General features: G+C 51.9%; 1 protein-coding gene and 1 non-coding gene across 5 annotated transcripts; both read left to right on the top strand.

Moving 5' to 3' along the window:
• Positions 1-110: 110 nt before the first annotated feature.
• Positions 111-25,646, top strand: IQCN (IQ motif containing N). Of its 4 annotated transcripts, none has more exons than XM_060144768.1 (5): positions 111-1,146; positions 14,582-14,643; positions 16,191-18,175; positions 19,213-19,371; positions 24,664-25,646. In XM_060144768.1, the coding sequence occupies exons 1-5, from the start codon at positions 1,028-1,030 to the stop codon at positions 25,561-25,563; spliced, it is 3,225 nt and encodes a 1,074-aa protein (XP_060000751.1). In that variant the 5' UTR covers positions 111-1,027; the 3' UTR covers positions 25,564-25,646. The 4 variants fall into 4 exon arrangements, with proteins under 4 accessions (XP_060000751.1, XP_060000754.1, XP_060000753.1 ...); XM_060144771.1 differs by lacking the exon at positions 111-1,146 and adding an exon at positions 3,909-3,927; XM_060144770.1 differs by lacking the exon at positions 111-1,146 and adding an exon at positions 5,193-5,278.
• On the top strand, positions 4,651-4,723 carry TRNAE-CUC (transfer RNA glutamic acid (anticodon CUC)). The gene has a single exon. It is a non-coding gene; the product is annotated as a tRNA-Glu (tRNA).

Genomic DNA, 25,646 nt, shown 5'->3' with positions numbered 1-25,646 from the left:
TCTTCTCCTGCCGGGGCCTGACGGGGTGGGCGGGGCCTGGCCCGGTCCGCGTCCCCTCCTGCCTCCTTCGCCTCCTCCCTCCGCCCCTGCTCAGAGGAGGAGGGAGTCGGCGTCCGGGAAGAACCTGCACATCTGGCGCTCAGAGAGCGCCATCTAGGAGCGCCTGGGCGCTGGGCCGACTCCTGTCCGGGTTGGGCGGGGGACATTGGGGTTTCCAACCTGAGTTTGGAACTAGCCAGCCCGAGGGTGTCCCCTTTGTCTCCCCTTTGCGGAGGAGGGACTGCGGGAGGGAAGGGGGACAACTTCAGCCCGAGGCTGGGAGGAAAAGGCAGAAACTAACTTTCCGGGCTTCTGTTTGCCTGTCTGTAAAATAGGCAGAGCAATGGTAAACTTGTTCCCTAAAGTTGTGAGGATTAAGACAGTTCGTTTACAGAGCAGTTCTTGGCTTACGGGTGGTGCTCAGTGTAAGCTTGTATTATCGTTTGTCGGATGGGGAGCGTGAGTTTCCGGAACAGAAGGAAGGTTGGCATAGGTAGGATCTGACCCAGGCAGTCTGCCTCCGGGACTGGAGGTGTGGTTAGGTTCTGTGGGACCACTGACTTGGAATCCAGGATTTTTCAAGTACTGTCTGAAACACTCCTCCCCCAACATCCTATTCTCCCATTTTGAAGAAACTAAGGTTCAGAGAGGTTGAGTGACAGGCTTCAGGTCACACAGCCTTTTTTAGGAGACCGTGCAGGGACATTTTGCACCTTGGGTTTCTCACTTCCAGCGCCTTGACTGCCAGGTTACCCTCGTCCCCTGCCTGCTTTGGCTTTTGCTACTGTGGGGGCAAAAGACCCTGGACCTTGGGCTTCTGCCTCACTTGGGGCCCGAGGGACATAAGCATCGGTGGCCAAGGACACAGGGCAAGAGGGCAAGTGAGCTTTGAACTCCAGTTGTGTACCCAACCCAGATAGGGAAGGTGGGCAAATCATGCCTGTTTTACAGATGAGGAAACTGAGGTGCAGAGAGGTGCAGAGAAGAAATGCCTTGTGCCCACAGTCCCTCAGCCATCGAAAGAGTGGGGCTTCACCACATACAAGTTCCCTCTTCCTCCGGATCACCTGGCTGCCCACCTTTCAAGGCTTTAAGAGCTGCTTTGGGGTTTGTTTTTTTAAACTATGTGACCTCTCTTTGGTACCACCTTCAGGCAGATGTTTCAGGAGAGGGGTTTGAAGTGAAAAGAGGGCTGATGCTGAGGTTGGGGTGTCCACACAGAGGAGACCAAGAACCATGCTTGGGGGTCAGAGCTTCACTCTTCAGGAGGCTTGAGTCCCAACTTGGGTGCCAATTTGCCCAATTTGCCGCTGTAACCTCAGCCAAGTTCCCTCCCGGTTCTGGCCTTTACCTACTGTGCTGTGAAAAGGATGTGTTTCCCGTGTCCAGGTAACGTCTCAGGTCAGAAGTTGGAAGTGCTTGGGAGATGAACAGCAGTGAGATAGTATTCAGGCGAGGCGTACACTGTGCAGCCCCCAACCTATAGAGAAGGGGAAGCCCAGGGAGGTTACGAGATCTACCGGATACCCCCTGAAAGGTTTTTACTCACAGCACTTCCGACACCAAATGAGTGGGGTTTTTTTTCCCCCCCACACTAACCAGTTTTCCAACTGCAGACACCAACTGGGTATCCTACAATTCAATTCTGACACTCTACCTGGAGTTAGCACGGACCACACAGGTGAAGAGTTCAAAACTGCCCCACTTCAGATGCCGATCACAGGTCCCGGGTTGCCACCTGTGCTTCTTTTTATTAAAAAAATTATTTAATTTATTTTTGGCCCTGGGCGGCATGGGCATGCAGGGATTAGTTCCCCCACCAGGGATCGAACCCGTGACCCCTGCAGTGAAAGCGCCGAGTCTTAACCACTCTGCGGGAATTCCACCCCCCCCACCCCGGTACTTCTTAAAGACTGGCTATAAACCCGAGGGTTCCCACCAACTCCTCCTTCACAGAGCCCAGGAAAGCACTTGACTCACTCCAGTTTATTTTAAAGAATACAACTTAGGGGCAACCAAATGGAAGAGATGCATAGGGCAAGGTATGGGGGAAGGGCAAATGGGGGAAGGGCAAGGAACTTCCATGCCCTCTCTGGGCACCTCATCTTCCCAGCACCCCATGAGTTCACCAATGCTTGGGCAGGATTGATGAAATCCTTGGCGTTTGGTGATTAACTCAATATCCAGCCTGTCTCCCTTCCCAGGAGGTCTGGGAGGTGCGGCAGAAAGTTACAACCCTCTGATCATGCCTTGGTCTTTTTGGAGACCAGCCCCCATCCTGAAGCTATCTAAGGGCCCTGGCCGCACCACTCAGGAGTTTACAGAAGTTTTAGGAGCTGTGTGCTAGGAACCAGGGACAAAGATCCTGCTAAATGATTGCAGCACGGGGGCTCAAACCCAAGCCTTTTACCTGCCTAAAAGGAGCCTTGGGGCTAGGTGGAGGCCCTGTCTTTTCACTAGCATGTGACCTGAAGGGCTTTTTGGAAACCATAGATCTGGCCCCTACTTGCCACTTTTCTGGAAAAAAGGCCTTGACTGCACCTGGCCCTGGGCAGGTCAGTGTCTCTTTCCAGGCAGCTCCCCACTGGAACTATTTCCCGTCCTTCTGGCCTCGGGACCTTGGCACAGCTGCAAGCCTGATACCCCTCTTCCCTCAGCCACCCAGCTGAGCTTCACCTCTCAAGCTCTGCTGCAGATGCCCTTATTGGGCTCCATCAGTGCTCTGTGCTTCCACTATTATTGCCCTGATCACCCTGGATTTGTGTTTGGCTCACTCAGGTCATGGATGGGAACTGTCCTGGTCACTGCTGAAACAAAGGACATAAGTCTTGTCCAACTCCCATATCCCTCGTTTTGCCCAAAGCCACACCCACAGGGTGGAGAAGACAGAGGATCTTTGCAGAGGGAGGCTGGGCGTCCCTGTTGGCCTCTTGCTCTGATGCCCCCCAGTGGCTTCCCAGGGAGGCCAGGCAGAGGCCTCTGGGCCAGGCTGTGTGGCTTTGGCAGGACACTGCTGAGCTGAGGCCAAAGAGTGTGTCAGCCGTGGCCCAGCCAGCAGTGATTCACACGAGGCCTTGGCCCAGCCCCAGGAGGTGACCGGGGATGGTGGCCTCACTTCCCCTTCCAGGACTGTGGCTCAGGGTCACTACCCTAAGGAGCCCCCATCCTCAAAGCCAGACACTCTAAACCCTTTAGGATGTAAGTCAGAGCACAAGAGCCATGGCTTACCCCTCACCTTCTCAACAAAACCCAAACTCCTATATAGTCCTCTCTGAAGCCTTACCTATACAGTCACCCTCCCTGCCCTCTTCTCCCTCTCTCCAATGACTTTAGCCTCCTCCATATTCCCTAAACATGCCCAGCTTGTTCCCACCACAGGGCCTTTGCACATGCTTTGCTGTCCACCTGGGATGCCCTTCCCACAGCACACCCCCAGCCAACTCTTTTTCTCTCTCTGTGGGGCTCAGCCCATCCCACCCCCACTTTGGTTCCGTCGTAACAGTTTCACACCCCTAGATTATTTGGGTTGTTTGTATCCCCAGGTCCAGATGAGGTCCCAGCACAAAGTAAGTGCTCAGCAAAGACCCAAGGGATGAGATTGAGGCCACCTCCAGACACGTGGAGGGGGAGATTTTGGGGTCCCCTCTGTGCTCAGAGCCCTAACTTTCTACTCAGGATGGGCAGGCAAGATGTAGCAATCACCATGCCCTCAACCCTGACCCTGACCTGGGTCCTGCCCCCTCCCCCACCCTACTGAGTCAGCCTTCTAATACCCCCTCCCCCCAGGAGATGGGATTGGCCAGGAACCTGGCTGTGAGTCACAAAGCCACCGTGGCACCAGTGCCCTGAGGCCGGCCATCTGCCTGGTGGGTTCAGCTTCAAAGGCAGGTGAGTGAGGCTGGTGGCACGTTTGGTGGGGGGCAGTACATGGAGACCTGGTCATTCTCCCCTGGCCCCCAGTGCCTTCAGAGTCCTCCTGGGCCCTCCAGACTGCTTTGAGAGGTGGAACAGCTCCACAGCCTCTCACAGCAGGGGTGCTAGGGGCCCCCAGAGGCCTGATGGTGGGTTTGTCTGCCTTGGGCGCCCAGCCTGGAGAGCCTGTCATGTCTTCTTGGGAAGCTGGGAAAGTGGTCTCAGCTCATGTGACACATGTGGAAGGCTCAGAGGGGTTTGCTCAAAATTGCCTAGCTGCCCACTGAGCTTATGTGTCCGCGGCTCCTATTCCTTCTTTGCATTTCCTGCCATCCTGTTTCTCTCACTCTGTCCTTCCTTTGTCTCCTTATTCTGATTGAGTTTATCGAAAGGGCTGAGCCATGTGGTTGAGAAAACCTCAGAACCTGGGATGGACCCATTTGGATCCTGAAGCGGCCGTCACCACGTTCTGAATCCTGGGCCACATTCATCCATCCATCCATCGATCCATCCATGTATTTATCCTTCCTTTCATCCTTCCATTTATCCATAAATATCTCTTGAGCACATACTATGTGTACTGTTCTAGACACTGGGACAAGGGTAAACAAAGGGTCCTCCCTGGTGGGCAGCTCACAGTCTAACGGGGGAGGCAAATAGGAAACGATATAAAGAAGTAAGACACAGTATGTTGGTACTTCCCTGGTGGTCCAGTGGTTAAGACTCTGCGCTCTCAATGCAGGGGGCCTGGGTTCGATTCCTGGTCAGGGAGCTGGATCCTGCATGCTGCAAGTTAAGAGCCCCGCATGCCACAACTAAGACCCGGCACAGCCAAATAACTAAATAGATTTTTTAAAAAAAGAAAAAAAGACGCACTGTGTTGCCTCCTCTGACATGGGGACAGTGACTGTGCCCACCTCCAGGGAGCCAGCTTCAGGCCAGTTTGCTGTTACAATTCAGTTCACATTGATGCCCGTTGTGCCTGGGGCCTGGCCCATCTTGGGGCCAGATATTCTTGAAAACAAATCGACTGTGATCATCTCTGTCTTGAGATGTTTAGTCCATTATCATATCAATGATTAATATGATTGAATTTAAATCTACCATTTTACTACTTTTCTTTCTGTGGTCTCCGAATTTTATTCCTCTGTTCCCCCTCTTCTGCCTTCTTTTGGATTATTTGAATCTTTTTCAGAATTCTCTTTTAAATTAACTACTGCCTTTTTTTTTTTCCTTTTTAGGGGCTGCTCAAGGAGCTGTAATCCTTAACATATATCCTTAAGTCACAATTGACTTGGACTTACTATTGTTCTACTTCACCTAAAATGTAAAAATCTTCCAACTGTATAGGTCTTTTTACCCTCACCATTGTCCTTTATTCTCTTTGTCATATGAATGACATCTACCTAGATTATAAATGCCACAAGACAATGTTTTAATTTTTGCTAATACAGTTATATGTGTTCTTTAAAAGAGGAAAATAATAGTTTTTCCTATTTATGCAGGTATTTATCATCTCTTATGTGTTCTTCATTTCTCCCCAAAGATCTGTTTCCCTCAAGTGTAAATCTCCTTCAGCTTGAAGAACTTTCTTAGTAGCATTTATTGTAATGCAGGTGTGCAGGTGACAAACTCTTTTAGTTTTTTTTTTTACCTGAAAATGTCTTTATTTATTTATTTTTTTTCAAAAATAATTTTTTTATTGAAGTATAGTTGATGTACAATATTAAATAAGTTATAGGTATACAATATAGTGATTCACAATTTTTAAAAGTTATGCTGCATGTATCGTTATTATAAAATATTGGCTATGTTCCCTGTGCTATATAATACATCCTTGTAGATTATTTTATACATAATAATTTGTACCTCTTAATCCCCTACGCCTAGATTCTTAGAAAGCTAAAGGGACACACCTGAGAAGGTATGGTGGCATCAGACCCTCTAACTGATTAATAACAAGACACATCCACAAGCACTTACCCAACAAGCAATCTGTGTTGGTTGATTATGTGCCAGGCTGGCAACAGAGCTGGGGACACAGCAGTACAGCCCTTGCTCTCCAGTTAGAATGGTCATCTTGGAGGTAATCACCCATGACTGCCGTCCGGGCACAAAGCATCTCTCAGGGCATAGGAGCTATACAAGCCACATAAACCAGGTTCTTTGCACATTTTGGACCAAGCAGAGATGACCCGTCACGTGTCATCTTGCTTCTCTTTCTTTCTTTCTTTCTCTTTCTCTCTCTCTTTCTCTCTCCCTTTCTTTCTTTCTTTCTTATCAAAGTATAGTTGATTTATAATGTGTTAATTTCAGCAAAGTGATTCAGATATATATATATATATATATATATATATATATATTCTTTTCCAGTTTCTTTCCCATTAGAGTTTATTACAAGATATTGATCATCTTGCTTCTTTTACTTCCTCTCTGAGGCAGAATTGATTCTCATTCTTTGCATACTGCTTAGAGAACCACTTTTGTTTCTGAGGAGTTTAAAATCTTTTTATGCAGCTTGAAATCTCTGAGTATCTCCGTTGGCAACTGTTACTTCATAGAGTCTACAGAGAAAGGTGTGCGTGAGATTTCTTTGAGCGCCTAGCCCACCAACCCCACAATGAGCGGGGGAATTCCACAAAGCCTATCCATTTTGAAAAATTTCAGTGATGCTTTGTGTCATACAGTCATCTCTGTTCTGGCTTGCAGGACTTCCCCGGGGTAAATTGACCAAAACTAGGCGGCAATTCAAGATGCAACTCAAGGATTTCCCTGGTGGTGCAGTGGTTAAGAATCCGCCTGCCTATGCAGGGGACGCGGGTTCAAGCCCTGGTCCGGGAAGATCCCACATGCCACGGAGCAATTAAGCCCGTGTGCCACAACTACTGAGCCTGAGCTCTAGAGCCCACGAGCCATGACTGCTGAGCCCGCGTGCCACAGCTACTGAAGCCTGTGCGCCTAGAGCCTGTGCTCAGCAACAAGAGAAGCCACCCGCAATGAGAAGCCCGTGCACCGCAACGAAGAGTAGCCCCCGCTCGCCGCAACTAGAGAAAGCCCACATGCAGCAATGAAGACCTAACACAGCCAAAAATAAATTAAAAAAAAATAAAAGATGCAACTCAAGGAGGACCAGCTTCTGTTTTCTGTAAAATGTCTTTAACTTTACTCTCAAAGGACATTTTTGCTAGGTATAGAATTATCAGTTGGCAGGTTTTTTTGTTCTTTCATCACTTAGGGTGCATGTCAGTTCTCAATTTATTACATCTTGCCTCCAAATGTACCTTTCAATATGTCCATTACTCTGTAATATACCAAGGAGTTCCTTTCATTGTCTCCTTTCAAGTGAGTAGAGGGTACTGGTGAAACATTGCTGGGAAGTGTCAGTGGTAGAGGTGTGAAGATTCCTGGTGAACCTGCCCCACTCATGGGTCTAGAACGTCATCCCTTTGCGACTTTGCAGACATGACCTGGTGAAAATCTTTCTGTAGGCTTCTTGACCCAAAACCCAAAGCCCCCACGGTGGCCCACACACTCTGCAGGCCTTCTGCCCACACCAGCAACTGGACTCCTGACATGTGCTCATATCACCAGTTACTGATCACCTGTTCCTCCACGTGCACTTCAGGGGGTGGCCTTTTGCTTGCCTGGCAACTCCAGCTCTGCTTCGGTCTGGCCAAACCAGCAAATATCTCTGCCATCTGGTGGGTCAAACCACATCTTCTCCAAGGGGGCTTAACCTCTTCCAAATTTGCCCTTCCTTGGGGATACTCCCTCAACCCTAGGAAACCACATTAGAGTTTCCTTTTGGCTGCGCTGGGTCTTCGTTGCTGCGCGCGGGCTTTCTCTAATTGCGGTGAGCAGGGGCTACTCTTTGTTGCGGTTCGCGGGCTTCTCATTGCAGTGGCCTCTCTTGCTGCGGATCAGGGACTCTAGGCGTGCGGGCTTCAGTAGTTGTGGCACGCTGGCTCAGTAGCTGTGGCTCACAGGCTCTAGAGCGCAGGCTCAGTAGTCGTGGCACACAGGCTTAGTTGCTCCGCTGCATGTGGGATCTTCCCGGACTAGGGCTCGAACCTGTGTCCCCTGCATTGGCAGGTGGATTCTTAACCACTGCACCACCAGGGAAGTCCATAGTTACTGTTTTATCATCATAAACAATTCTTTGTATTAAACTTCCCTCATTTAATCTGTGGTGTGGTTTCGATCTTCTGATTGAGCCCAGACTGCTGCAGTGTCTTCTGGATGAGAAGCTGGCTGAATCATGGCTCCACTGTATGTTATGTATTATTTTTCTCTGACTGGTTTCAAGATTTGATCTTGGCTTTTCAGGATGTTGACTGTGTTGAGCCAGGTGTGTGTTTCTTTGTGCTTATCTTGCGTAGGGTTTTCTGAGCTTTTTAAACCTATAAATTTTTTTCCAACAGACTTTTGGCTGTTATTTCTTTACATACTTTTTATACCCTCCTCTTTTTTCTGGGACCCCAATTACATCTATGTTAGACCTTTTGATCTTGTCCCACAGGTCCCTAACGCTTGCTCTATGGCCCATTCTTTATCCCCTCTGTGTTCTTCAGATTGGATAATTTCTATTTATATTCAAACTCACTGACTCTTCTGTCATCTACGCTCTGCTGTTTAGCCCATCCAGAGAATTTTTGAATTCCAGACATTGTATATTTTCAGTTTTAGAATTTCCACCTGGTTCTTTTCTAATATCTTTATTTTTCTATTTCTCTACTGAGATGTCCCACCTCTTCACTCATTACGAGTATATTTTCCTATTTAGCATAATTATAATAGCTGCTCTAAAATCCTTGACTGATAATTCCAACATTTGGGGCACCTTGGGGTCATACTCCATTGATAAATTTTTCTCAGGAGAATGAGTTACATTTTTTTGAGTTTATTCATATTTCTAGTCAATTTGGATTATACCTAGACACTGTGAATGTTAAGATGCAGAGACTGGATGCTGTCATAATCTTCCAAAAAGTATGGGTATTTTTATTTTAGCAGACAATTAACTTGGACTCTTTATCACATTCACTGCAAACATTTTCCCCAGTCTTTTGTACTTTGGCCTTATTTATGGCATCACTGGCCATAATATTTTTTTTTGGTCTTTATGATGTCAAACATGTTTACCTTTTTCAAAGCTTCTGGGTTTCCTGTTTAGTTTTACAACAGTTCAGTGATTTACAGGTTATACTCACATACTAATAAATGTTCTTATCATTTTTCAATCCATCTGGAACTTTTTAGAATATGGTATGAGATAGAGGTCCAAACTTATGTTCTTCCAAATAGATTGCCTTGTACCACTTGTTTAAACACAGAACTTTCCCCTCCTGAATTGAAATACAATGTATCCTTGGTACATTGGTGTTAATTCCTGGTTTCACTCTTCTGTCACACTGGTCTCTTTGTCTAGTCCTGGATGGGAACCATACTGTGATTATGATGGCTTTTTTTTTTTTTTTTTTTTTTTTGCGGTACGCGGGCCTCTCACTGTTGTGGCCTCTCCCGTTGCAGAGCACAGGCTCCGGACGCACAGGCTCAGCGGCCATGGCTCACGGGCCCAGCCGCTCCGCGGCATGTGGGATCTTCCCGGACCGGGGCACGAACCCGTGTCCCCTGCATCAGCAGGCGGACTCTCAACCACTGCGCCACCAGGGAAGCCCTATGATGGCTTTTGAGTATGTCTATAATCTGGCAAGTCAGAGTCCTCTTTACTACTCTTCTTTTTTTTAATATATAAATTTATTTATTTATCGTTGGCTGCGTTGGGTCTTCGTTGCTGCGCGCGGGCTTTCTCTAGTTGTGGCGAGCGGGGGCTACTCTGTTGTGGTGCACAGGCTTCTCATTGCGGTGGCTTCTCTTGTTGGAGAGCACGGCCTCTAGTGTGAGGGCTTCAGCAGTTGTGGCTCGCGGGCTCTAGAGCGCAGGCTCAGTAGTTGTAGTGCACGGGCTTAGTTGCTCCGCGGCATGTGGGATCTTCCCGGACCAGGGCTCGAACTCATGTCCCCTGCATTGGCAGGTGGATTCTTAACCACTGTGCCACCAGGGAAGTCCCAACTACTACTCTTCATGATCTTCTTGGCTATTCTCATTTACTCTTCCTTCTGAACATTGAAATCATTCCATGTTCAAAAAACTCCCCATTGGGATTCTAATTGGGCATGAATTACACTCTATGAATTGTGATACTGTGTAATAATTTATAGGAATTCTTTCTTCCTAAGCACATGGTACATCTTTCAGATGCTTTTTGTCTCTTTTCCTGGCCTTCACATAACCCCTTTGGCTTTTGTGTAATATTTGTTCCTATGAATTGTGTATATATATATATATATATATATATATATATATTTTTTTTTTTTTTTTCTTTTTTGGTCATACCACACAGCGTGTGGGATCTTAGTTCCCCGACCAGGGATTGAACCTGGGCCCTCAGCAGTGAGAGCATGGAGTCCGAACTACTGGACCGCCAGGGAATTCCCTGAATTGTATAGTTTTGGACATCACTATGAATGAATGGTATTTTTTTCTCATTTCCATTTCCAGCTGGTTTTACCTCAAATACAGAAGAGCTATGGGTTTCTGTGTGCAGCCATGTGCCTTAGGAAATTAGAAAATTAGAATCTCTTGGGTCTTCTAGGTTGACAATTCCTGCTGAGCTCTTCTTTTCAAACATTTACACTGATTATTCAAGTCCTTGTCATCTTGTTTTGCTGTAACCACCAAAAATAATGATACCTGCAGCAAGGGTGGGGCAACATCTTTCTCCTTCCTTTAACAAAAATGACTTCAGTATTTCACCATTTAAAATGACATTTGCTGTGGTTTTGTAGTTAGACTTACCAATTTTAGTTACTATCCTATCTATTTTTAAAAATGTTTATTAGAAATAGCTATTGGATTTGATAAAATGCTTTGGCCAAAATGCTTTGGCCCTTTTTGAAAAATCATATGGCTATCTTCTAGATTTCTAGGTGTAATGAATTACCTTGGGAATATTTAGAAATTGAACTATTTTTACATCTTTGGAATAAATAGCACTTGGGTATAGTATTATTCTTCTGATAAGTGGTCACGTTTTTAGTATGTTTGCATCTTATCTGTCGGTGAGAGCTAGATTGTGGTAACATTTTCCTTTTTTCCTTCCTTTTTTTCTTTTTTAAAAAGGAAATTACAAGGGTTTTATTCTTTTTCTATGAGTTTGTTTTTGAAGTCTCATTCTTTTCTTTTTTCAAAAATGTTTTTCCCCAGTTGTATTGAGATATAATTGACATACAGCACTGTATAAGTTTAAGGTGTATGTACAGCATGACTTGACTTAGGTATATCATAAAATGATGACTGCGATAAGTTTAGTGAACATTCATCATGTCATATAGATCCAAAATTTAAGAAAAAGAAAAAAATTATTTCCTTGTGATGATAACTCAGAATTTACTCTCTTAAACATATGGCACATATGACATACAGCAGTTTGAATTATTATTATTTTATTTTATTTTTTATTTTATTTTTTTGTGGTATGCGGGCCTCTCACGGTTGTGGCCTCTCCCGTTGCGGAGCACAGGCTCCGGACGCACAGGCTCAGCAGCCATGGCTCACGGGCCCAGCCGCTCCATGGCATGTGGGATCTTCCCGGACCGGGGCGCGAACCCATGTCCCCTGCATCGGCAGGCGGACTCTCAACCACTGCGCCACCAGGGAAGCCCCAGTTTGAATTATTTAAATCATGTTGTACATTATATCCCTAGTACTTATTTATCTTATAACTGGAAGTGTGTACCTTTTGACTGCCTTCATGCAATTCCCCTGCCCCCATCCCTACCCCTTCTGGTGACCACAATCTGATCTCTTTTTCTATGGGTTTGTTTGTTTGTTTTTGCAGTATAATTGACCTACATTAGTTGCTGGCGTACAATGTAGTGATCTGATATTTCTATACATTAAAAAAGGATCACCATGTGGTAACATTGTTTTAAAATATTCTATCTGTTATTTCTATGTTGGAGTGAAGGGGGTCAGGTTCCCACATCACATCATTCTGCCACCTTGACTAAAAGGCCAAACTCCCTCATTTTTTCTATATCCTTTTTTGGGGCTGCGTTGGGTCTTCGTTGCTGCATGCGGGCTTTCTCTAGTTGCTGTGAGCAGGGGCTACTCTTCTTTGCGGTGCCCAGGCTTCTCATTGAGGCAGCTTCTCTTGTTGCAGAGCATTGTCTCTAGGCGCACGGGCTTCAGTAGTTGTGGCAAATGGGCTTAGTTGCTCCACGGCATGTGGGATCTTCCTGGGCCAGGGATTGAACCCGTGTCCCCTGCATTAGCAGGTGAATTCTTAACCACTGCGCCACCAGGGAAGTCCTGGGCTTTTTTTTATTTTTTATGATTATTTTTTAAATTAATGAATTAATTTAGGCTGCACTGGGTCTTCGTTGCCGTGCGTGGGCTTTCTCTAGTTGTGGTGAGCGGGGGCTACTCTTTTTTTTTTTTTTGCGGTACGCGGGCCTCTCACTGTTGTGGCCTCTCCCGTTGCAGAGCACAGGCTCCGGACGCGCGGGTTTAGCGGCCGTGGCTCACAGGTCCAGCCGCTCCGTGGCATGTGGGGTCTTCCCGGACCGGGGCGCGAACCCGTGCCCCCTGCATCGGCAGGCGGACTCTCAACCACGGCGCCACCAGGGAAGCCCTGGTCAGACTTTTAATAGCAGACCTTAATTTCTTCTGTTCCCTTTTAAATGTCCTATAATTGGAATAACCAATCTGTCCTCTTTTATGTTCAGCTCCTTTCACTCAAAACAATGTATGTGAGATTTCTCTATAGTGCTGACCTCATTCTCATTGATGTGTTGAACGGGTATAAATAAGTCAGTATTTCTATTCCTATTCGTTCATATTAATATATTGATGAATATACACTTGATATTCATTATTCTGTTGATGGGCATTTGGGTGCTTTCTGGTTTGGGGTGAGTATAAACACTTGGACCTCTTGAGTATATATGTCAGGGTGGAATTGTGGAGTTCCTGTCAAGATATGGATCGTTTCTGCAAGTGGTTGTGACATATTCACCTTTTAAATTTTAGCCATTCTTGTGGGTCTGGACACCATTTCTAATGGCTGGATAGTATACCACTGTATGAATATTCAATTGATTAATTTAAACCACCATTTGGCTTGTTTCCCGTTTTGACTCTTCTCAAAAGTATAGAGATGAACATCCTTGAGTACTTTTCTTTATGCACTTGTAACTGCCCCCTAGCAATCACCTTTTTGGTTATTTCCAGTTTTGTATTTAGGTACAAAATAACACTGGATATATGTAAAATAGATAACCAACAAGGGCCTACAGTATAGCACAGGGAACTATACTGAATACCTTGTAATAACCTATAATGGAAGAGAATGTAAAAAAAGAACATATATGTATATATATTTAGGTATGTATAACTGAATCACTTCTCTATACACCCGAAACTAAGACAGCATTGTAAATCAACTATATTTCAATAAAAATTTTTTAAAAACCCCACTGGAATAGACTTCCTTGCACATTCATCTTTTTTTTTTTTTAAATCCAAAAACGTGTGTGTGGAGGAGATTCACTGACAATTGTAGCAGAAGTGCCAATTCTTAAAAAAAATTAATTAAGTTATTTATTTTTGGCTGCATTGGGTCTTAGTTACTGCGCACGGGCTTTCTCTAATTGTGGCAAGCGGGGTCTACTCTTTGTTGCGGTGTGCAGGCTTCTCACTGCGATGGCTTCTCTTGTTGTGGAGCATGGGTTCTAGGCACACGGGCTTCAGTAGCTGTGGCACGTGGGCTCAGTAGTTGTGGCTCGCGGGCTCTAGAGCGCAGACTCAGTAGTTGTGGTGTACGGGCTTAGTTGCTCCGTGGCATGTGGGATCATCCCGGACCAGGGCTCGAACCCATGTCTCCTGCATTGGCAGGCAGATTCTTAACCACTGTGCCACCAGGGAAGCCCAGAAGTACCTTTTTTTTTTTTTTTTTAAAGAAGATGTTGTGGGTAGGAGTTTATTAATTAATTAATTTATTTTTGCTGTGTTGCGTCTTCGTTTCTGTGCGAGGACTCTCTCTAGTTGTGGCAGGCGGGGGCCACTCTTCATCGCGGTGCGCAGGCCTCTCACTATGGCGGCCTCTCCTGTTGCGGAGCACAGGCTCCAGACGCGCAGGCTCAGTAGTTGTGGCTTACGGGCCCAGTTGCTCCGTGCCATGTGGGATCCTCCCAGACCAGGGCTCGAACCCGTGTCCCCTGCATCAGCAGGCAGATTCTCAACCACTGCGCCACCAGGGAAGCCCCAGAAGTGCCAATTTTTGATGGTGGCTTTATCCTACCCTTTGGCCTAACTGGTATTTCTCTAGTTTTACCTCTGAATGAGTGAGATTTGCAAAGAGAAAAAAAAAAAAAAGTTGTGTTTTTTTTTTTTTTTTTAAAGAGAATTTAGTTTTTTTGCTTTTAACACCTCTTTTCGTTTTGGTCTTGGGGACAGAGCCAACCCAGGGCAGTGTAGCTGCATAATGCATGGGCTGAAGGGATGAAGGCTGCTTCCTCTTGCAAGCTGGCTTCTGAGATTGCGCCTTCTCTTCCTGCTTTTCCTCCAGGTCTGTGACCCTCCAAGGTATGAAGTCTGACTGGTCCAGCCAGAAGGGGATACTTCTGCAAAGTAAGTGTCTTATGCTCCAGGTTATACATCAGGGCTGCTTGACAGTGTCTGAACTCTCTCTGCATCAAAGTACTTCTTTTTTTTTTTTTTTAAGAGCAGATGGACTAAGATTTATTTATTTACTTAACATTAACATTTAAAAAGATTTCATTTATCTCAGCAACTTGAAAGACAATTGAGTGTACTATTAAAACACTTGAAATCCAGAGACAAGAAAGATCCCAGCGCCATTCTGGAGGTGGCGTGAAGATCTGTGCCAGGCCTCCAACCTAGGCTAGGCTCTGCCATAAAACTGAGACAACCTAAAGATAAGACAGCCTTGGCCTCGTTCCCACTGGGAGACAGCCCTAACTGCTCATGAGTAAGAGAGAGCTAGATTGTACTAAGGACTGGTTCCTCATGAGTCATCAGGAAGGTCAGTTGGTTCTGTCTTCAGCAGGTAGTCAAAGTACTTCTGAAAGCCAGTCATGCCCTCATTCTTCCCTCTACCACCCTTCCATCTGTCATTGATCTATCCATCATCTACGTTATCCCCCATTCATTCACTGATCCATCCAGCCATTCATCAGTCCACCTCCTATTCATTGATCTCTTTACCAATTCCTTCAGCTTTCTTCATTCACACACATTTATCTACTCAGGTTTCATCCATCCATCTGCCCACTCATCTCTCCTCCCTCCCTCCATCTATCCATATATCCCGCCACCCACCCACCCATCCACGCATCTATCCATCCACCCACCTACTCATCTATCCATCCATCCATTCCTCCAGCCATCCATTCCTCCATCCACCCACACATCCATCCATTTATCTGTTTACTCACTCATCCATCCGTTCATCCATCCATCCATGTGTCCATTTCCTTATTTACTTATCTGTTCATCAATTCATTCGTCAACTTCATTTACTCATCCATTTGCAGCCCTACCCTTCATCCATTCCTCCAACCCATCCAGCATTCATGCGTCCCCTGATTTATCCATTCAGTATCTAGCCATGAGACCATCTATCCATCCAACTTTCAGTCCACTCATCCACTCATTTATTGGTCAAGCTAGCCACCCAGCCAATACCTGTTCAAAGCTTGGAGCCCAGCCCTGTGACTGAGATAGGGCCACAGAAGTGACTCAGACTTGGTTCCCACCCTCTAGGAATTCACAGTCGATGGAGGAAAGCAAATAATAACACCAGGCGCATACACACACAAACAGGATATTTCCAAAATACTGTGATCAGTGCTGTACTCACAGTATGTTCCAGATACAGAGGAAGGTCGAAAAGCAGGTGGTCAGACATTCAGGTGAGAACGTGCCATGTGTGCTGGTGTTGAAGTAGCCACAGGGTGATGAGGGAGACATGGGTGCCAAAGGCCACCTGGGCATGTGGCTGGGAGAGAGAGGGCCTGCCAAGGAGAGGAGGAAGATGGCAAGGTGCCAGGAGCAAGAAGATGTAGGTTCTGGGGTGAGTGCCCGCCCCAGCCAGGAGGCCTCGTGTGTACATTACACTGCTCCCTGACCGCTTACTTCCCTGTAACCCCCCACAGGCAGAGCTGAGCCGCCTAGGAACCAAAGCAAGGCAGCAAGCAACACAGCTACAGGTGTCACCCAGTGGGCAGAGCTCCTATCAGCCGTCCCCAACCTTCAAGACAAAGTGGGGACACTGCGTCTGCAGCTACAGGTGTCACCCAGTGGGAAGAGCTCCTATCAGCCCGTCCCCAGTCTCCGAGGCAAAGCAGGGACACTGCATCCACGGCCCCGGCATGAGCCGCCTGCATCCGAGGAGACCCTTGTGCAACAGCCAGACAAGGACGAGACGGTGGCTCATCATGTCCCATGCCTCCGGGCTGCGGTGGAGAACCAGGCCTTCAAGAATGTCCTGGTGGACGAAATGGACATGATGCTGTCCCACGCAGCCACCCTCATCCAAGCCAACTGGAGGGGCTACCGGCTCCGGCAGAAGGTAATCTCTCAGGTGATGGTGACCAAGGCCATCCAGGAGGCCTGGCGACGCTTCAACACCAGGTGCCTCCTCCAGTCTGGCAAGACGGTGGAGAAAAAAGCGAAGGTGGAGGAGAGGGACATCCCTTACCACTCGCCCCGGCAGGTGCGGTTCCAGCATCTGGAAGAGGGCAAGTCCCTTCTGGCCCAGCCCACCATGGTGAGCAAGGAGACCCAGTTTCCTTCCTCCAACGGCCTGGCCGCTTGTACCCACCAGCTGGCCTTGCTGCAGTCCCAGGGCATGTCACAGCCGGGTACGTGCTCTGTCGGAGGCCCCAGCGTCGCCTTCCTTCCACACCAGACCGCTGCCATCAGACTTCCGTGTCCTGTGAGTCCAGAGGCGAAGTGCCTCCCATGCCTGCTGACAAGAACCATCAGAAATGCCTGCCTTGTCCACGGAGAGGGGGACATGATGAAGACCAAGCAAGTTACTGCCAGAGCTAACAAGGCAGGAGGCCCGGGGCCACCACCATCCGGAAGATGTGCCCAGGCAGTTCAAGGACAACTCAAGAGCCAGACCCAGGCCCACATGGAAGCAGAGGTCCTCGAAGGGCCACCACAGACAGGCCCAGCACCCGTGATAACCAAGACCCCAGCCCAGACGTGCTCACAAGCCACAGTGACCAAGACCCTACTCCAGTCATGCCTAGCGGCCATGATGAACAAAATCCAATCCCAGCCGTGCCCAGTGCCCATGATAACAATAACCAAAACCCCACCCCAGCCCTGCCCAGCGACCCCAGTGACCAAGACCTCAGTTCAAATGAGACCATCAGCCTCGATGACCAACACTTCACCCCGGACACGACCAGCAGCCATGATGGCCAAGACTCCACCCCAGTTATGCCTGTTGCCCTCAACGTTCAAGTCTCCAACGCAGACACGCCCTGCAGCCACGATGACCAAGGCCCCACCCCAGACGTGTGCAGCGCTCGTGACGGCCAAGACCCCACCCCAGGTGCGCCTGGCAGCCACGATGACCAAGACCCCATCTCATCAGACACTCCAAGGCGTCTCGGTGACCAAAGGTCCTCCTGCCCAGACACGCCTGGCGGCCATGGTAACCAAGACCCCAGCTCAGTTACGCTCAGTAGCCGCCATCCTCAGGACCCTGTGCCTGCCCCCTCCAGCAGCTGAAAATCTCAAACCTCCACCTTCAGCATTGGCGGCAGCTGGAATTCCCGACACCTCATCCCACACATGGCTAAGTGGACTGAAGGCCAAGGCTGTGGTGAACGCGAGGCAGGCAGCAGGGGTGACCAAGGTCTCACCCCACCCGTACTTGACTAAGGGAAAAATGAAATGCTTCCCCCCATCACATCTGGGGGCTGGGGATCCCAAGCCTACAGCCAGGCCTCCTTCGGAAGGTGAGAAAATCAAGGACTTCTCCCAGAAACGGGTGAAAACAGAAACAGTGTCTAACATCAGTGAGGCCATGGAAGTGCCCGTGGTGTCGTCCTGGTCAAAAGTGGCTGAGGGTGGGAGCAAGCAGGCACACCTGAGGACAGATGTCGTGAAGGCCCTATCCCAGGTATGTGAGCCTATAGAAACAGCTGTGGCACATCTGGGTACCTGTCTGCCTCAGGCACAACCGGCCCCGTGCTCGACCACAGGCTCGCCTCAGGCACGTCTGCCGGCCGAGCTGACCAAGCCCCCGTCCCAGGCACATGTTTCTACCAAGCTGACCAAGGGCCCGTCCCAAGGACATCCACCCCCTGAGCTGACCACAGCCCTAGCCCAATCACATCTGTCCAAGGTGCAGTCCCAGGCACATCTGCCCACCACGCTGACCCAGGCACAGTCCCAGGCACATCTGGCCACAGAAAGAGCCAAGAGCTTCCATGCAGCCCGCCAGGCCGCTGAGCTCAGCAGGAAGACCCAGTCCCAGCCACTCCTAGTCGAGTTCAAGGCCTCCACCCAGCCCTGCCAGCACGTTGGCGCCCTGCCCCGAGCCAAGCCAGAGGACAGATTGACCCAGCTCCTGTCCCACATCTACGTGCAGGGCAAGGCCACCCAGGGCCCACGCCAGGGGGCCTCTGAGGGCCAGAACACGCTGGTGCCTCTGCTGGCCTCTGCTGGGCACACCACGTGCAATGTCGAATCCTGGGGGGACAGGGCCCAGCTGTCAACAAGCAGCCCAGCCCCGCCCTGCCAGGAGGAGCTGGCAGCCTCCCAGCTCGCTTCCCTATGTGCTGAGCTGGCTACCCTGCTGGGCTCCCGGGAGAACCTCTCCATGCCCTGCTGGCAAAAGCCCTCTCCCAGGGGAAAGTGAGGGCGGCCCTGGACCAGGCCCTATCCAAAGAGGTCTCGGGAGCCACGATGGCCAAGGCCCTGCCCCAGGGCATCCTGGGCACGGCGCTGGTGAAGGCGCTGTCCTGGGGCAAGCTGGCCACCAGCCTGTCCTGCGCCCTGGCCCGGGGCGAGCTGCGGGCAGAGCTCCCTAAGGCCATTCAGGGCAGACTGGCGGACGTGCTCAGCAAGGCCCTGATGGAGGGGGAGCGGGCCACCTTGAACCAGGCCCTGTGTCAGGGTGAGCTGGGCGCAGTCCTCAGCCAGTCTTTTTCTCAGGTGGCCCTGAGGTCTGGAGTCGTCCTCCCCAAGGCTGCCGCGAAAACGGCGGGAAGCGGGGTGACTGTGATGCCGATCCTGGTGGAGGTGGACTGCAGGGGGAGCCCGTCGGCTGCATGGGGTCCCACCCTGGGCCCCGTGAGACTACAGCCCAGCAAGGTCAGGGTTCACTGGGGTGGGGCCTCGGAGGGTTTCATCACAGGCTGGCCCTCCAGGCTCTTGGAAGAGGTGGGGGATGGAGCCATGCTCGGGGGGTCACCCTGCTCCTCGGTGGTCTCTGTGGGCGCCTCCTTGACTGCTGGACCCCTTGACCATTCATCAGTATCCCCTGATTGCTGCCCTGGACCCCACTCTGTCACAGGAGATGGGACCCAGCAGAGACACCCTAAATCTGTACCTGACCCCCAAGGTCCGTGAGGCAAATGTGTGCCTGCACCCAAGGGCTAGTGAACTGGCCTCAGATCTCAGTCCCATGGTGAGTGAGGTGGACCCCAATTTGCCCAACTCGCCCCACCAGCAGCCGCCCCCCAGTCTGTGGCAGCCACTCATTGCCAATGGCGTGGGCCCAAGCATGAGCCGGCCGTCACTGGCCAGTGGCAGCATGACCCCAAGCGCCCACAATCCACACGAGGTCAGCAGGGCGGCCCCACGTCCATGGGCGTCGTCGGGGGAGGGCAGGGTAGTGGCACCGGGCAAGCTTCCCGGCACTGCAGGTCGTGGGAGGGGCACCCACTCCCACCAGCGTGCCGCTGCCTATGTGGGGTCGGCTTGCGGGTGTCAACCCTCCGGGGTCAGCAGGGTACCTCCCGGTGTGTGTCGACCCTCAGTGGCCAGAGGTCCGCAACAGTCATCTATGGTCCCTGAGGAGACCATGCAGAGAACTCGGTCCCCAGATCCTAAACGAGCCTCCATGGGCACTAGGGAGATGACCAACAAGGTGACCCCAAGTCCACCACATGCCTCCACGGTGAGCAAAGCACAACCACAGGCCCCCAAGGCCTGGGTCATAACCCCAGATCTCCGGCCCGGCTCCGTAGCTCCTGGTCATCGCTGGGCACTCAAGACTCAGGTTGATCCCAGTCTGTTCCAAGCCTCCCCAGGCAATAGGCTGGCGCCCACCCTTCCCCGTACAGCCATCCCTGGGCAGGAGAAAAATCAAGCACGGGGTACCATTTCCAGTGTTCACTGCCCACAGGAGCTGGTGACTAGCCATATACTTAATGAACTGGTGTCCACTTTGCCACAGGGTCCAGACAGTGACCTGGCCAGAAGCTTCTCCCAGGGCTCCACAGACTATGGCTCCAATGTGAGCAATTCCCAGAGCTCACTGCGCAACTGCAGTTCACTCAGCCTTTCCTCCAAGTCTGTGGCCAGCATGACCGCTGTTGACCTGGTGGAGGAGTAGTCCTGGGAAGCCAGCTTGGACAGGGAGCTTCATCTAGATCCTCTCCTCTCTGGGGCGCCTGTGGAGAGGTCCCAGGGACCTGGGCGCATGGAAGAGTCTGAGAGAGCAGGCCATGGGCACATGACCCCAAACCTCCACGACCAGTCTTCTGCAGCTTCAGAACTGATCCCCCTTCTGCGTCACAGTTCAGTGGCCAGTCGCATGACCTAGAGTGTCCACTGGGGCTCAGATGATGAGGGAGATATGTCCTCAGGCCAAAGCTCCATGAATCTGAAGGAGAGCTTGTCCCAGAAACCCTATAGGACTGGGTTGACCCTCAGTCTGTCTTTGAGTAACGTGGTCCCTATGGTCTATTGGCGGCCATCTGTGGCCGGTAGGTTGACCCCATGCCTATCCCAGCCTACAGTAGCCAGTAAGGTCTCCCCAGACCCAGACCAGCTCTCTGTGGCCAGTAGAGTGATCGCCAGCCTATCTGGGCCATCTGTGGCCAGTAAGATGACTCCCACCCTAAGCCAGACATCCAGGACCAATAGGGTGGCCCCTAGCCTAGCTCCGCCATTGGTGACTGATGGGGTGGTCCCCAGCTTTGCACAGCCATTGATGGCCTGTAGGGTGGCTCTCAGCCTAGCCCAGCCATCCATGGCCGGTGTGGTGGCCCCCAGCTTAGCCCAACCACCTGTGACTGGTGGGGTGGCCCTGGGCCTAGCCCAGCCATCTATGACCACTGGGGTGGCCCCCAGCCTTGCCCAGCCACCTGTGAACAGTGGGGTGGCCCCTAGCTTAGCCCAGCTGCCTGTGACTTGTGGGGGGACCCCCAGCCTAGCCCAGCCACGTGTGACCAGTGGGGTGGCCCCCAGGCTTGCCCAGACACCTGTGACCAGTGGGGTGGCCCTGAGCCTAGCCCAGCTGCCTGTGACTCATGGCAGGGCCCCTAGCCCAAGCCAGCCACCTATGACTGATGGGATGACCCCCAGCCTAGGCCAGACATGTAGGGTTGGTGGGGTGGCCCCCAGTCTAGCCCAGTCACCTATGACCATTGGGGTGGCCCCTAGCCTAGGCCAACCATCTATGACCATTGGAGTAAACCCCTGCCTAGCCCAGCCATCCTTCACCAGTGGGATGGCTCCTAGCTTAGGCCAACCTCCTATGGCTTACGTGGTGGCCCCCAGCCTAGGCCAGCCATCTGTGGCTGGGAGGGGGATGCCCAGCCTGGCCCAGCCGTCTGTGATTAGTGTATCGGTTGTGCACTCTGTCAGCCAAGTTGGGCCCGTAGCATGGGTTCAAATCTACTGTCCTCAAGGGTGAGTGCAGTGGCTCCCCGTCAGCGTCATTCCTCTTTTGCCATTGAAGTCACCTCGTGTGCACCATGTCCATCAGTGGCTAACAGCGTGGGCCGGGGTCTGAGCCAGCCAACTGTGTCTACTAGGGTGGACCCGTGTCAAGATCCTCTGATGGTTAGTGGGGTGACCCCACATCCCCAGGCCCCTGAGTTCAGCAAGGTGGCCCTTGGGTTCCATCAGCCATCCAGTATTAGTGGGAGACACCCAAGCATAACTGAACAGTCTGCTGTCACTGTTTCAGCTCCAAGTCTCTACCAGGCATCTGTGGCCCGTGGAGAGGACTCTCGTCTGGGCCAGGGAACTAGTATATCTCAGGGGATTCTGTTCAGGGGCAGGGCTACAAGCATGTCCCAGGGCACCGTGGCTGCTGGCATGCTTCCACATTTGGAAGCTGCTCGTGTGTTCCTAAGTATGTCTCGGGTACCTGTATCCCCTGGCATGTCAGGGAGTATGGGGTGGAGAAGTGTGGTGACTGGTATGGGCCCAAGCCAATCTCAGGTGACCGGGGGCGTGGCCCCCATTACATCCTGGGCCTCTGCGGCTGGTGCCCCCTTGATTCACGAACCAGCCTCAGAGGCGGGACCTGGCTTCTCTCCAGCTTCAGTGCCCGGTGGATTGGATGTGAGTTCATCCAAGTTTTCCCTCACCCATGTGGGCCCCGGCATATCTCAGGTCAATGTCGATCTCCCAATATCTTTGGACCAACAGTGTCCTTCTGTGCTTCCAATCTCCAAATCCAGTTACCAACAAGCAGATGCTGTCAGCCAGGAGCCTGGGATGGGCATGGCCAGTGGTGTGCTGCCAGGTTCTGTAGCCAGTAGGATGACCACAGCTGTGGCCTCAGGTACTAGGGCCGGTGGTATGACCCCTAGTCTTTCCCCAGGGTCCGTGATCAGGGGTGTGGGCCAGAGCCTTCCTCAAGGGTCCGTGATGAGTTGTGTGGCCCCAGCCTTCTGCCAGGTTATATGGTCAGTGGTGTGGTTCAGACCCTTCCCCCAGGGTCCATGATCAGTGGCATGGGTCAGGGCCTTCCTCCAGGTTCTGGGGCCAATGGCATGGCCAGAACCCTGCCTCTGAGTTCTGTCACAACTGCAGTGTCCCCCAGCCTGAATGCAGCATCCGGTGCTGGTGGGAAGAGGCAAGGTCTCTCTGTAAGACCGTCAGCTAGTCTAACTGCTCCAAGCCTGCTCCTAGGTTCAGCGGCAAGTGGGGTGGGCTCAAGTACCCCTCCTCGTCCTGTGGCCTCTAGGGTGGACCCAGCATCTATGCCTGGGGGACTGGATCAGAACCTAGTTCTGGAGTCCATGGCTAGGACAGCTGGTCCACCCTCCACAGTTGGAGGCGTGGCCCAGAGCCTGCCCCAAGGGTCCATGCTGATCGGGCTCTCTCCCCATCAATATCACGGAGCCCTGGCAGGAGAAGCGTCCACAGCCTCCTTCCAGGCATCCCGTACCCCTGGCCTGGCCCAAGCTTACCTCCAGGAAGCTAATGGCACAGCCAAGGGAGTGTACCAAGTGCCTACGGTTCTGCAAAGAGCCTCACAGTTGAGCCAAGCTCTTGGGATGATGCTGTTTGAGACCACAGGCCACCAGACTGTGATAAAGCCAGAGGACCTGGACGAGGCTTTGCCCCAGGGGTCCATATCCAACCGGGAGTCCGAGGTCCTTGAGGCAACCCCGTGGATGTCCCATAGTCCCCTGGCAACTGACATCGACCACAGTCAAGAATTCCCTGCAGACTCTTCCCAAAGACCAAATGCCGCTCTTGGAGGAGGCGGCTCCCAGCTAAGCTATGTCTATGACCAGCGGCATGGCCTCTGTCCCTCCACAGCCCCCGAGGTTTGCCAAGCACTCCGTGGCCAGTGGTGGCACCCCAACTCTGCATCAGAGGTCAGCCAGCAATTGGGGGGCCCCCAGTTCCCACCTTGTGGCTGCTAGTGGGGTCCCTGGTGCGCAGACCGGGTCTGTCAAGAGCACTTCGGCTCATCAGCAGACATCAGTGTCTCACGCTGTACCCCGGAGCCCCTCCATGGTTTATGTTGTGCCCCAGAGCCCCTCGGCGGCTCACATGTCCCGGAGCCATTCCCGTGGGATGATGGCTTCTACTGTCATCTCAGGGTCACCCAAGCTGGCCCATGGCAGTACTATTGGCAACCGGTTTACACCCAGGATCTGTGGCTGGGATGGGGACCCCAAGCACTTCCCGGAAGTCAGGGGCCACCAGCGTGGCCTCACACGTGCCACTTCATCCACCCCTGGTGAGAGGGTGGCATCCAGCGCGCTCCAGAAGCCAGTGTCTGGGGGTCTGATGCAGGATGGCCGTGAGTCCCTCGGCCCTAGAAGATCCTTCGGGGCCACGCATGATGTCCCTTTCCCACAAATGCCGGACAGTTCTGTGGCTGGGACGGGCCCCGCCCATCAGGAGCAGAAGGATGCCCCCAGGTCCTCACAGGAAGTTCCTAAACCTTCCACAGGCGCACCGCTGGCCCTAGCGCCAACAGTCCACACTGGTGAGGCGGCACAACGCATGGTCTTCCCTAGGCTGAATCCGGGGGTTCGGAGTGTGTCCCTGGGCTCTGAGCCTTCACCGAGTGGTTCCCGGCGGCCCCTCTTTAACCAGGAGTCGCCGCCGGTGTCTCGGAATTCCCTTAGCTCCGTGTCTCCTGCAGACAGTCACGGGGCATCCCTGACTCCCGCTGTACTCCAGGGTCCTGAGGACAATGGCGTGTCTGGCAGCCAAGCGTGGAACTCTGCTGTCCCCAGTGGAGCGGTCGGGCCCAGAGACGGCACTGCGGCCCCTGGGGGCGCGTGGGATGTCATGGCGGCGGTGGATCCCAGACCGCCGGGGGAGCTGGTGACGTCGTCGGCGCAGGCTGTGGAGGAGATAATCATGCATGCGGTGGTCATCCTCCAGGCGTGTACACGTGGCTTCCTGGTGCGCCGTACCATCAAGGTGTGGCATCAGTGGGCCATCCCCATCCAGGCTGCCTGGCGTGGCTACCGTCTACGGCGGGACCTGGCCTGGCTCTGCAGAGCCGCCACAGTCATCCAGGCTGCGTGGCGAGGCTTCTGCATCCGCCGGAGCTGCACCCAGCAGATGCTGCTCCCAGGCATGTGGGCTGAGACGGGCAGCAGGGCCAGGACCACGTCTGATCACCGCTGCTTCCAGTCCTGCCACCCACGTGTCTGTAGTCTCTGCCAGTCACTGAGCTCCGGACTGGGGAGCCCACCCATCGTGGTGATGCTTGTGGGTTCCAGCTCCCGCACATGCCACATATGCGGCCATACCCTGCCCACCCGGGTGCTGCATGGCACGGGCCAGGGTGCTGCGGGCCAGGCCGGCATGCCACGGGGCTGCCTCACCCGGTCAAACCCCCAGAGCCCCTGGCAACCCCATCACCAGAGCCAGAGCAAGGCAGCCACGGCCATTCAGTCAGCCTGGAGGGGCTTCGCTGTACGCTGCCAGCTGAAGCAGCGGCGGTTAGCAGCCAAGATGCTTCAAGCCACCTGGCGCGGCCATCGCACCCGGGCCTCTCTCACCACGGATGCGCTCTTGGGACCAGCGGCGTGGGACAACTCACAGCACATGCCGTGGCTAGGTGTCTAGGACCTTGGCTTACCAGTGGGGGAACACCAGGGGAGGAGCCATGTGGCTCTCTGGGTCTAATGAATAAAGCCCTCCACAGTCTG

Source organism: Lagenorhynchus albirostris, chromosome 3 (genome assembly GCF_949774975.1).
Source record: "Lagenorhynchus albirostris chromosome 3, mLagAlb1.1, whole genome shotgun sequence".
Lineage (NCBI taxonomy): Eukaryota > Metazoa > Chordata > Mammalia > Artiodactyla > Delphinidae > Lagenorhynchus > Lagenorhynchus albirostris.
The sequence above is the reverse complement of the archived record's forward strand: the minus strand, read 5'-3'. Positions and strand labels throughout refer to the sequence as shown.

Coding starts and splice junctions, on each gene's coding strand:
- IQCN (XM_060144768.1), top strand. CDS start 1,028: ATGCCTTGTGCCCACAGTCCCTCAGCCATCGAAAGAGTGGGGCTTCAC. Junction 1,147..14,581: donor GCTTTAAGAGCTGCTTTGGG/GTTTGTTTTTTT, acceptor CTTTTCCTCCAG/GTCTGTGACCCTCCAAGGTA. Junction 18,176..19,212: donor TCGTGAAGGCCCTATCCCAG/GTATGTGAGCCT, acceptor TCTTTTTCTCAG/GTGGCCCTGAGGTCTGGAGT.